At 45.9% G+C, this 12,925-nt stretch overlaps 1 protein-coding gene across 11 annotated transcripts in view; it reads left to right on the top strand.

The window, feature by feature from the left end:
- Window positions 1–12,925, top strand: part of ITPR1 (inositol 1,4,5-trisphosphate receptor type 1) — a 354,068-nt gene that overhangs the window by 178,165 nt on the left and 162,978 nt on the right. For all 11 annotated transcript variants that reach the window (XM_055557002.1, XM_055556993.1, XM_055557003.1 and 8 more), the window contains 9 exons: window positions 415–556; window positions 1,125–1,278; window positions 3,065–3,252; window positions 6,363–6,501; window positions 7,167–7,221; window positions 10,247–10,412; window positions 10,523–10,693; window positions 11,345–11,410; window positions 12,574–12,711. In XM_055557002.1, coding sequence (XP_055412977.1) covers window positions 415–556; window positions 1,125–1,278; window positions 3,065–3,252; window positions 6,363–6,501; window positions 7,167–7,221; window positions 10,247–10,412; window positions 10,523–10,693; window positions 11,345–11,410; window positions 12,574–12,711 — 1,219 coding nt within the window. The remainder of the gene's footprint in view (window positions 1–414; window positions 557–1,124; window positions 1,279–3,064; window positions 3,253–6,362; window positions 6,502–7,166; window positions 7,222–10,246; window positions 10,413–10,522; window positions 10,694–11,344; window positions 11,411–12,573; window positions 12,712–12,925) is intronic.

Here is a 12,925-nt window from a genome sequence, read left to right as displayed (position 1 = left end):
ATTCAGCAAATACTTAAGTGTCTCCTGCCTGCCAGGCTTAAAGAATCTATCTGGGAACAAACAAGAAAACTATTCTGGACTTAGTGGTTCGACGGTTAAGCCTCTGCACTTCCAACGCTGGGGGCGCGAGTTTAATTCCTGGTCGGGCAACTAGAATCCCACATGCTGGGTGATGTGGCCAAAAAAGAAAAAAAAAAGAAAACTATGTTTACACTAGTGGGGAAAGACAGGCAATAACTAAGATAAAAGACTAAATATATATGTTAGTGGTGGCTGCTGAGCAGGGAAAGTAAATAGGGACAAGAGGGTGGAAAGTGTTGGGGTGGGTGGTTCTGGCTCTAGGGGCTAAACAAACAGGGAAGGCCTCACTGGGAGGAACCTGACCTTTGCCTTTTCTTTCTCCTTTCCTTTTAGCTACGATAGTAGTGGAACCTCCAAAGATGAAATTAAGGAGAGGTTCGCTCAGACCATGGAATTTGTGGAGGAATATTTAAGAGATGTGGTGTGTCAGAGGTTCCCTTTCTCTGATAAGGAGAAAAATAAGCTTACATTTGAGGTAACTCATGGTGAAGTGATCTGTATGTTTTGTAAGAAACATACATGTGGGGAACTAAATCATGTAAAATGATAGAACATTATGTATGCTCTGTACGTTGTATTAAAAGTGACAGGAAAGGAACCAGACTGTGCTTAGGATCTGTCGTAGATTAATCGTTTGAGGGACAGAAATTCTTATCACCTTTGAGTTGAATATTTCTCCTTGGAACCACTTTGCCTTTTTAGGGGTTAGATTTCCAAGCTTTGCAATGTTATCTGTGTCCTAGTTGGATATACCTTGGCTTGCCCTCTATTATCTTTGGGAAGCTACACAGACCCAGTGATGAGGTTGGTTTTTTATTCACCAGTCATCAGAACAGATCAGCAGCTCTGCACATTTTCATTTCTTATTTTTTCTCCCTATGAAACTAAATTAAATTTCATCAGAAACTGCAAGTAAATTAAATGACTTCTCTTACGGTAAAGAAGGTCAGAATCAGTCATTTATAAAATAGTCCACCTGAAATGGAACTGAAGGATACTGTTTAATTAATCCATCTCCCCCCTGTCTCTTTTAAATACAATAGGTTGTCAACCTAGCTAGGAATCTCATCTACTTTGGTTTCTACAACTTCTCTGACCTTCTCCGATTAACCAAAATCCTCCTGGCCATATTGGACTGTGTGCACGTGACCACAATCTTCCCCATCAGCAAGATGGCAAAGGGAGAGGAGAATAAAGGTGAGAACAATGTGGAGAAGCTGAGGTGGGGGGCTCTGATGGTGCCCACACGTGGGGACGCGCTTGCCCCTCCTCCTGCCTCTGTCATGCTTACCACATGGTGTTGCATTACCACGTGATGTCACATCCTTTCTTCGTCCTTTTCTTCCTGACTTTTCATTACGAACATTTTCAGATATAAACAAAAGTGGAAAGAATAGTAGAGTGGACACCAAGGACCCATGACTCAGAGTCAATGGTTGTTAACACTGTGCTGTATTTTTTACATTTATAAATGAAGTTGCATATTCCACTGCACCATTTGAAAGTCGCCTCACAGCTGGAATGCTTATTCACTGCTCTTGATGTGCCATGATGTTCTGTGCTTACGTTAGTATGTGAGTAAATGAAATCCAGACTGTGTCTGGGTATCCTGTTTCCAATTTGTGAGTAGGAAAATCTGCCTTGATGTGTTTGTTTTTCTCCTCTGTTTTAGTGTCGTAATAGACACATACTGGGTACTCATGTGTGGATTATTGTTCAACTAGTCTCTTCAGCTGGAATAGAAAAAGTACGTTTACTTGCATTCTACTGCCTGTTAGGGCCTGTGCGCAGTCATTTGCCACGTGACCCTGTCAGTTGAGCTGGGTTTCCTCCTTTTATAGTTGAATAAACTGACCCTCACAGGTGGCACAGTGCCCTCAAGATCAGGTGGCTGTTGGTGCAGCACCGGATGTGTGTCTTGTTAACTCCTGTATTAACACAGCACCAGATGTGTGTCTTGTTAACACCCACAGCAGGCATGCAGTGGGTGGCCATACAATTGGGCAGGTTATTTAACCCATAAAATTGCTCCTTTGGGCAATTTCAAAGCCCACACTCTTTCACCTACTTCCTTAAACCCTGAATTTTTTTTTTGCCACTTTATTTTTTTATTGAAGGATAATAGCTTTACAGAATTTTGTGGTTTTATGTCACACATCAATAAGAATCAGCCATAGGTACACCCATGTCCCTTCCCTCCCGAACAGCCCTCCCATCTCCCTCCCCATCCCACCTTTCTGGATTGTCACAGAGCCCCTGTTTGAGTTCCCTGAGTCATACAGCCAATTCCTATTGGCTATCTATTTTACATATGGTAGTGTAAGTTTCCATGTTACTCCCTCCATACATCTCACCCTCTCCTCCCCGTCCCCGTGTCCATAAGTCTGTTCTCTATGTCTGTTTCTCCATTGCTACCCTGCAAATAAATTCATCAGGACCATCGTTCTAGATTGCATACATAGGTGTCAGTATATGATATTTATATTTCTCCTTTTGAGTTACTTCACTCTATATAATAGGCTCTAGGTTCGTCCACCTCTTTAAAACTGACTCAAATGCATTCCTTTTTATGGCTGAGTAATATTCCGTTGTGTATATGTACCACAGCTTCTTTATCCATTCATCTGTCAATGGACATCTAGGTTGCTTCCATGTCCTAGCTATAAATAGTGCTACAATGAACATTGGGGTACATGTGTCTTCTTCAATTTTGGTTTCCTCAGGGTATATGCCTAGGAGTGGGATTGCTGGGTCATACGGTGGTTTTATTCCTAGTTTTTTAAGACATCTCCATACTGTCTTCCATAGTAAGCCCTACATTTTTGATAGGTATTAACCCATCAGGTTCCCAGGGTCATAGAATGTATTGGGACAGAGACGTGTGAAATGACTTGTCCTGAAGAGCCTCTGCCCCTGGCCAGGTGTGCCACAGAGTGTGCTCCAGGGGTCTGTCGTGACCGGGGTCTGTCCTGGCCCTTCCTAGGCAGTAACGTGATGCGATCCATCCATGGGGTCGGAGAGCTGATGACCCAGGTGGTGCTCCGGGGAGGAGGCTTCCTGCCCATGACACCCACGGCCACCGCCCCTGAGGGCAACGTGAAGCAGGCTGAGCCGGAGAAGGAGGACATCTTGGTGATGGACACCAAGCTGAAGATCATTGAAATACTCCAGGTAATCATGGGCCAGAAGTAGGGGCAGGAGTGTGCTTCATAGGGGAGCATCTGTGTGCCGTGGCCCTGCTTTGATGGAGCCCCAGGCTTTAGGGAAGAGAGTGGAGGTCGATTCTTAGCCTCAGGTGCCATTTCTGAACCAGCTCGCTTACTGCTTGTCATCTCCTGTCCATCCCCAACATGCCCTGTCCTGCCAGCCATGCCAGACTGTCAGCAGTTACCCTTGCTTTCCCTCATCATTGCTCTCTGTTGTCAGCCATACTTTTCGTTTGCTCAGGATTCACTCACACTCTGTCCATAGCTGAGATCCCTGCTTTTTGTTCATAACTCAGTTCAAAGTTCCATAAAGTTTGTAACTCCTCCCTCAAGCCTTCCCTTTCTCCCTCCCTCATCCATTCATATATTCAATGAATACTTATTAATACTGATTCCATGCCAAGTACTTTTAAGCACTGAAAGTCCAGCAATGAACAAAATCATTCCTGCTTACATTTTGATAGGGGGCATAAGCGTGTAAGGGCTTCCCAGGCTGCAGTAGTGGTAAAGAATCCTTGCCTGCCGAAGCAGGAGACAAAAGAGATGTGGGTTCCATCCTGGGTCAGGAAGGTCTCCTGGAGGAGGGCATGGCAACTCACTCCAGTATTCTTGCCTGGAGAATCCCATGGACAGAAACACCTAGCGGGTTATAGTCTAAACGGTCACAAAGACTCAGACACGACTGAAGCAACTTAGCACACACAACCCATAGGCGTGTAACAGTGTATATACCAAGGATGTTAAAATATAAAAGAGACTCAAGACTGTTTGGAGGCCCTTGGGGGGTACATGTTTTGATGAGATTGTCAGAGAAGGTCTTCCCATTCAGAGAGCAGTGAGGGAACTCATATTTAGGGAAAGAGTCTCTGAGACTCCAAGAGGGAACAATAAATGCAGAGACTCGAGGTGGAAGCACAGTTGGCAAGTCTGGGAATAGATCACGGTCAAGAAGGAATGGGAGAAGATGAAGTGGGGAGTCAGGGCATAAAATTGTTTTGAGTGGATTTGCTGTAAAGATGCACAGAGAAAAGTCGGGGCGGGGCTAAAAGGTGATTGTTGGTCATATTTAAGTTAAGGGATATCAGCAAGATTGTATGCAGAATGGAAGTGATCACGTTGAGAGGGGGGACTTACTGAAAAAGGAGAGAGAGAATAATTGTAGAAGCAAAGTCCTGGCCTAGGGAAGTGGGGATGGGAGCCCTCTGCTTCCTATGCGAACCTTCCGGCCTTCCAACAAATTATGTTTTCTTCTTTCTGCTCCCTGGGAGTTTTAAATTCATTAACAAAATTAGCTGCTCCTTAATGAAAAGAATGCTGTAGTCACTTTTCTCTTTTATTTCACACTGCCTGATCTCAACTCCAGAAAGGATGGAGGAGATGAGGAGTTGAGATGGAGGAGAGAAATAGGCATGTTTACAGATGGAAGGATTTTTAAAAATTCTAAAATCACAGTTAACTGATGGTTTGAAAGCAACAGTGGTACTCCTCAAAATAATTACTGAAGCCAATAAAGAATGATTTAAGTACAGGAAACTCATTGAATTTATGTCTGAGCAAAAGTAGAGAAAGATTTCAAGGACTTCAGGCCATGGTTTACAGGTCCCAAGTATGTGGATATCATGTGTGTTTATCAGAATTGATGTGATGTGAAAATTGGTTACATCTTGGGGTCTACTCACTGTAGTGATTACTGTAATAATCTGAGAACATTTAATTGATGGATTCTTTCAGCAAATACTTACTGATCTACCATATGCAAAGCACTTTGCCTGGCTAGATGAGGGGCTGTATGAAGAATGCAGAGACAATTAGGACAGGGGCTCAGTTTCCAGGGTGTTTAAAGTCTAATAGGAAAAGGAGGTGTGATGAAGCTGTGTGTACATGGAAATAAAGCCATGAGAAAAATGTTCTTCTGAGATAAGGGTGGGTCTGGTGATCCCATTCAGTAAAGACCAGAGGAGATTTTAAAGAGGAGGTAAGATTTTATCCAGCCTTTAGCCATGGACAGGTGTTGTGTAGAAACAAGGTGCTGTTCTCAGACAGGTGGAGCAGGTTAAGCCAGAGCATCATTGCTCAAGGTCAGTAAGCCCTTCTCCTTGGGCAGGGGCGTGGCGTGTGCTGAAAGGAAGTTATCAGAAATGAGGTTGGAAAGGCAGACTCTGGAAAACTTTGGGTGCCTGAAGTGTTAGGACTTGATTCTGGGGGAGCCTTTGACTGTTTTCAAGCGGGGAGCTAACCTAAGAAGAAATACCGTTGGGAGGTAGACCTGGTAAATTTGGTAGTGTAATGACTGAGGTGGGGGAGAGAGGCTGTGAGTGGGGTAAAATACAGCAGGGGAGAGATCCATGAGGAGTGGCAGAGGCAGAGCCAGCAGGGCTTAGTCATTGATGAGACGTGTGCGTGTCGAGGAAGGTCCTGAGACTGACTGACGGCAAGAGAAGCCATGCAGAATGGACAGTTAGTTTGATAAAGAGAGAAGAGACTGTCGGTAAGGTCCTTTTACAGTTCCGACTGGTTGGCTGGTCTTTCTTTTTTGGCTCCAGCCACAAGCATGGAAAAAGCATCCTTGTCTTGGAGCGGATCGGGAGGGAACACAGAGAGTGAAAGAAGAGGGAGCCCAAGAGTTTGCGTCTACATCAAAGGAAACAGTCATTCATAGAAAATAAAGAGCCAAGCTAATTCTCCTACTGAAAACACATTTTTCTCTGTCAGTTCACTTAAAAGCTGCCAACTTCGCCCTTCTTAAGGCTCAGCATCGGCATTCGATACTTGCTGAAATTAATGTTTTATAGAGGATGGAGTGGGGAGTGAGTGATTTATTGTTCTGATTATTAAATTAATTGCCGGGATGCTGAAGCTTTTACTAGAAGCTTAAGGTGCTGCGGGCAAAATTGATGTATCCCATGCAAGTCTTTGAAGACTGTTGAAATCTTAAGCCAAATATTTGGCTCACTTAGGGTTTAAGGTAATTGATGCAGCAGATGCCAGGCCCAGCCAGAGTGCAGCGGTTTGGCGGGGTGTTCCAGGTGGTATGCTAATGTAACCAATCTGTTTCCATTTCCATTGAATCTCTAGTTTATTTTGAATGTGAGGTTGGATTATAGGATCTCCTGCCTCCTGTGTATATTTAAGCGGGAGTTTGATGAAAGCAATTCCCAGACTTCAGAAACATCCTCCGGAAACAGCAGCCAAGAAGGACCAAGTAATGTGCCAGGTGAGCGATGCCAGGATGGGATTTCTGCCATAAAATGGGACCCGGGTCTACTGAAAGCTGAAAGTCCAGAGAGTACGTTCTAGAACAAGGATAGAATGTGAATATATTTGAAGGTGACTATATTTAAAAATGACATCCTGGGAGTTACCCATTTGGGGCAAACAAATAATCGCAAGAGCCCAGATTCCTTCTGAAGTAGATCTTATTTCTTCTGTCTTTGAGTGTCTGAGTCGTAAGACAGCTGAGGATTCTAATGTTATGGTTGTGTGAAATACTGGGGGAAAACAAAACAAAACAAAACAAAATTCTCCAAGAAAATTGACTGTCCACTATCAACTTTTACTCTGAGTAGAAGTTTTTCCTGCCCAGGATATAGTGGTGATGAAGAAGAGAAAGATAGTAGTAGAAATAAACCCACCTAGCAAGGTCTGAGCTTCCTTGAAAAGAGGTAGTGCCTCTCACAGGGTTCATGCACTGAGGAGAAACCTGGAGCCAGTGGACAGTGTGATCCAGGTTGACCTGGCTTCAGAGCTTTGCAGTAAAAGAAGCTGGAAAACTTGAGGTTAATCCATGAGCAGAGGCAAGGCTCTTTGGGGGCGACGTTCACAGGCAGCACATTTTCATAACTTCCTGCATCTAAAGTTCTGTTCTCTCTAACTCTTCAGGTGCTCTTGACTTCGAACACATTGAAGAACAAGCTGAAGGCATCTTCGGAGGAAGGAAAGTATATTTTCAGTTTCTGTTTTGTAGGTGGTTCTGAGATGGAGGAGACTCCTCTCTATTAGCTCTCAAAGACTTCTCGTTGGACTCGGAAAGGTTTAGTCCTTGGGTTTAGGTTGTTTGCCTCCTCACTTTATAACTTCTAGAACTCAGGTCAGAGTGATCTTAGTTGGCTTCTATATATGTGTTTCCTGCCTACAGTAGAAAGAATTAAAGGAGGTTTCCCAAAGTATACACATTATAAGGCTCTTTTAAACAGTGAGGAAATAGGGTTGAAAGAAAGAGGGGGCTCAAAACAGAGTGCAGAAAGCATGCTCATGGGTGCTACTGGGCTGCAGTCACCCCCAAGCTCTTTAGGAGCCAAGCAGCCACAAGAATAAAAACAGGCATGCAGTTCTTTCATTGTCTGTAACCTGAAATTACTGTATGAACCCTTTCCAAAAAGATGAGATTGCTCACTGTTGACTGAAAACATCATTATGAGACTCAAATCCCTATAAGGCTCAAACACCTGCAAACTTGGTATAAACACCCTGTATGTATAACTCTTGGTATATACACATTTGCTTTGGTTATGTATTGCTTTTGACAACCAAAACTTAATGGATTAAGGACTTCCCTGGTGGTCCAGTGGTTAAGAATCCTTCTGTCAGTGCAGGGAATGCAGGTTCGATACTTGGTCGGGGAAGATTCCACATATCACGGGGCATCTAAGCCCATGTGCTGCAGCTACTGAAGTCCACTCTCTGGAGCATGAGAGTCACATCTACTGAGCCCATGCTCGCACACGATAACAAAGACCCAGGACAGCTAAAGAAAAATGGATTAAAACAGTCATTTTATTGCCTCTCACAACTCTGTGGTTGACTGGGGCTCAGCTAGATGATTCTTCTGCTGATCACTGTTGGGTCCGTCATGCGACCATAGTAGCTAGTGATTGGGGTTGGCATATCCATGTTGCTGTCTTTGCATTTCTGGCTCCTTGGAGGTGATACCTTTAAGGCTGGGACTTCTCTCTTTTTCTCAGCACATGGATATTTTGGGCTTCTGCATAGCTTGGTAACTGGCTCTATGTGCAAAGGCCCCAGGAGCCTAGACCAACAGTGTACAAGCACCAAGCAAGCCTCCGCTTGCATCATGTTGCTGATGTCCTATTGGTCCAAGCAGATCGCCTGGCTGAGCCCAGTGTCCATGTGGGAGGAACCTACATAAGGGTGTTTAGACCAGAGAGGGTGAACTGATGTTCACTGTCTTAGTGCTTAATGTAAAATCTGTCAAGTTTGAATCAGCAACATTATTTACTCTGTGGAAGAGATTGCTGTTCTGAAACTCAGGGAGTTTTGAGTTTAGCCTGGTGCCACTTCAGTCTGCTGGGTGGTGTCTTGGCTTTCTATTGCTTTCCTGGTGTGGAAGGGCTATGAAAGCTTCTTCACACCTTTCTGGAGCGCATAGCATGAACACAGGATTTATGTACCAAGTCCTATCTATGCCTCCCTTGCTGGTCTGCAGCCATGAAGGTCTCAGCATTTGACCTTCATTTGATTGTAAACACAATACAGGCCCAGAACCTGACTGCCAGTGCTCAGGTTCACGGTGGCCTGCCGTTAGCGCCAGGACTTGCTTATTAAATTTTTGGTTGTGTAAGTAGCACACAATCAGCGTAGCGTAGATAGTGGGAGAAGCCTTGATAATATACTGATTAACCCCAGCTAGGAAGCTAGAATAGCACTGAGTGGGGATGACTCACAGCAACGCTTCTCAAAGTGGGGCCTGAGGGACCAAACTACTTGCTGCCAGTTTGAGACAAGATAAGTGAATCTTTGGGCACTTTCATGGCAATTGGGGGGCTTCCCAGATGGTGCAGATGGGCTTCCCTCATAGCTCAGTCGGTAAAGAATCTGCCTGCAATGCAGGAGACTTGGGTTTGATTCCTGTGTCGGGAAGATCCCCTGGAGAAGGAACTAGCAACCCACTCCAGCATTCTTGCCTGGAGAATCCCATGGACAGAGGAGCCTGGAGGGCTACAGTCCATGGGGTCTCAAGAGTCAAATACGACTTAGCGACTAAACCACCATACCTGAATAGGCTAGTGATTTTCCCTTTTTCCAGGTGGTGCAGTGGTAAAGAATTTGCCTGTCAATGCAGGAGATGCACGAGGCAGGTTCGATCCCTGGAGATAGTGAAGACCCCTCCCTGGAGAAGGGAACAGCTACCCACTCCAGTATCCTTGCCTGTAGAATCCCATGGACAGAGGAGCCTGGAGGGCTACAGTCCATGGCTTCGCAAAGAGTCGGACATGACTGAGCACACACATTTGTTGGCCCCTGTGACCCTATCCAAGTGCACGATCGGGGATATGGTACAGGCTAGGCAATGGCACCCCACTCCAGTACTCTTGCCTGGAAAATCCCATGGATGGAGGAGCCTGGTAGGCTGCAGTCCTTGGGGTCGCTAAGAGTCGGACACGACTGAGTGACTTCACTTTCACTTTCCATTTTCATGCATTGGAGACGGAAATGGCAACCCACTCCAGTGTTCTTGCCTGGAGAATCCCAGGGACGGGGGAGCCTGGTGGGCTGCCGTCACGGGTTGCACAGAGTTGGACACGACTGAAGCGACTTAGCAGTAGCAGACCTCAAAAACCTGGCCCTCCACCACAGATGGTTTCTTGGGACTAGCATCTTAAATAAAAAGCAAACTAGTAACTCGGGAGAAACACAGCTGTGTGCGGCTCTGAAACCCCCGGCAGCAGAACATCTGGTGGGAGAGTGTTTGCAAAGCCAGGCCTGTCACTGGGGGAAGGTGGGGACTTTGGTTAAACATTGGGCAGCTGTGACGCCGTAACTGTCCCCTCCCCTCAGAATACAGTTGAAGATGAAACAAGATGGTATTGTTAAAGGAGTTATTTAATACCCAGGTCTGCTGAGGTCGGCCATAGAGTTGGGGATCTCATGAAGTGAAGTGTGTCTGGGCCCATGGGTGCGGGTGGGGGGGTGTCTGTGGCTCACATGACCTCTCCCCTCAGTGAGGAGAACACCCCGCTGGACCTGGATGACCACGGCGGCAGAACTTTCCTCCGAGTCCTGCTCCACTTGACGATGCACGACTACCCACCCCTGGTGTCGGGGGCCCTGCAGCTCCTCTTTCGGCACTTCAGTCAGAGACAGGAGGTCCTCCAGGCCTTCAAACAGGTAGCTTGGGTGGCCGTGTGTGCACACATGTGTGTGTACGTGTGTTATTGGTGGTGGTGTCATCTGTCTCAGAGGGTGTTGAGTGCCACTGGTCAATTGCATTCGTTCAGGTTCAGCTGCTCGTTACCAGCCAAGATGTCGATAACTACAAGCAGATCAAACAAGACCTGGACCAGTTGAGATCCATCGTGGAGAAGTCAGAGCTCTGGGTGTACAAAGGGCAGGGCCCCGACGAGGCCATGGACGGCGCATCTGGGGAAAATGAACATAAGAAGACAGAGGTGGGTGACCGCAAGTTAGGTTGCCGGAGGAGATGCGTGGGTCCTGGGAACAAGTGAACGTCCTCCTCTGGTCTTAGGTAAAAATGCAGATGCTAGGATGGGCTGGGATCTCAAGAGGTCTGCTTGTTACCAGGGTGATAGCCATTCTCCAAGAGAGTGCAGCACCAGCTGCCCCTTGCAGAATGAACCTGTTCTCCAGCTATGCCTGGTCCACTGTCCTTTCCCAATCAGTGAAATAACATCCATCATGGGGAGCTGAGTGTGAGCAAGTGATTGACTTGGGCATAAACCTAGCAGGACAGCTGGCTAGTGCTAGTGCTCAGTCACTCAGTCGTGTCTGACTCTTTGCGACCTTATGGACTGCTGCCTACCAGGCTTCTCTGTCCATGGGATGCTCCAGGCAAGAATACTGGAGTGGGTTGCCATGCCATCCTCCAGGAGATCTTCCCCACCCAGGGATCAAACTCACGTTTCTTGTGTCTCCTGAATTGGTAGGAAGATTCTTTACCACTAGTGCCACCTGGGAAGCCCCATGATGGCCGGAAAACACTGCAAAATTCCTATTCCTTCCGAGATTGTGAGCTAACCCTAACAAATGGACAGGAACCCAAGAGTTGTGCACACCCCAGTCACGTTCGTTTTGGTTCCTAGGAGGGGAATAACAAGTCACAGCAGCATGAGAGCACCAGCAGCTACAACTACAGGGTGGTCAAAGAGGTATGTGCCCTCCCCCCAGCCTTTCCCGTGGTGGGAAGTTTAACAGAGAGAAAGGGACCTCTGAGGTCAAGTGCATAGGTCTTAGTGTGAGGCCTCAGTTCACATCATGTGTGTTTCCTCACCTTGTATGGAGGCCGCCAGCACCTACCTATACTTCTGAAGGTTTACAATTGAAGGAAGAGTGAAGTGGTAAAATTATCAATGATTTATCTTGATTGCTGACATACAGTATCACCAATGAGAACTGTAGTTCTTTAGAAATCTTTGCAGAGGATGATTCAAAGTTGAGAGGTTGGAAGCTTGGTGTTTTTTATTTGTTTGTTTGTTTTTTACCCCAGAGCAAGTTCTTCCCAAGTTTTTGGCAGTGATGCTGAGTCATACCTTTGTTGTTGTTGTTGTTTAGTGGCTAAGTCATGTCCAGCTCTTTTGCAATCCCATGGACGGTAGCCCACCAGGCTCCTCTGTCCATGGAATTTGCCAGGCAAGAACACTGAGGTGGGTTGCCATTTCCTTCTCCAGGGGATCTTCCCAGACCAGGGACTGAACCTGCATCTCCTGCATTGACAGGCAGATTCTTTACCACTGAACCAACAGGGAACCCCCCATATCATTTTAGGATACCTGAAACCATCCCACTTGCTGATGGAGCCATAATCCAGTCATTAATCTAGAAGATTTGTTCTTAGCCATATGTGGATTTGGTTCAATACAACCAGTAAGGATCCTACAAGTTAGAGAACTTTCCCTCTTACTATGTTCTTAATGGACTGTGATCCCTTTTACCTTCCTGCCCACACCACCCCCTGGCAATCTTTCTTCCAACTATGCTTCCTACTTTTCTGAGATTGATTTTTGTTTCTTACAACTTTTTTTTTTTCAAACTTTGAGGTATAAGTGACAAAATTATAAAATACTTGACAATGTGATAATTTGATATATACATAGTGAAATCATTACCACAATCAAGTTAATTAACACATCCATCACTCACAGAAGTAACTTTTGGAGGATGGTAGGGGGAGATAAGAATGCTTAAGATCTATTCTCTTAGCAAATTCCATGTACACAATGAGGTATTAGGAACTGTAGTGGCCAGGCTCTAGGTTAGATCCTCAGAACAGAGATGTAAGTTGACGAGAAACTTTGACCTTTCTTCCTACCAGATTTTGATCCGACTCAGCAAACTCTGTGTTCAAGAGAGCGCATCCGTGCGGAAGAGCAGGAAGCAGCAACAGCGCTTGCTCCGGAACATGGGTGCCCACGCCGTGGTGCTGGAGCTGCTGCAGATCCCCTACGAGAAGGTGGGCATCGCCCCCTCCCTGCAGCCAGACCCCACAGCTGCTGCTCCAAGGGGGCGGGTTCCTGGGTTTCCCCAAAACCTTCACACTTGGGAACGGTTGGTGAAGAAATGAAGGTGATGTGTGATGACTGTCACTGTGAAGCAATCTTAGGTAATTGATGTGAAACAAACAGAGCATGGTAGAAATACAGTGAAGCCCCCCATAACCTCCCTCC

Source organism: Bubalus kerabau, chromosome 20 (assembly GCF_029407905.1).
Source record: "Bubalus kerabau isolate K-KA32 ecotype Philippines breed swamp buffalo chromosome 20, PCC_UOA_SB_1v2, whole genome shotgun sequence".
Taxonomy (NCBI): Eukaryota; Metazoa; Chordata; class Mammalia; order Artiodactyla; family Bovidae; genus Bubalus; species Bubalus kerabau.
This window is presented reverse-complemented; position numbering and strand designations above follow the sequence as displayed.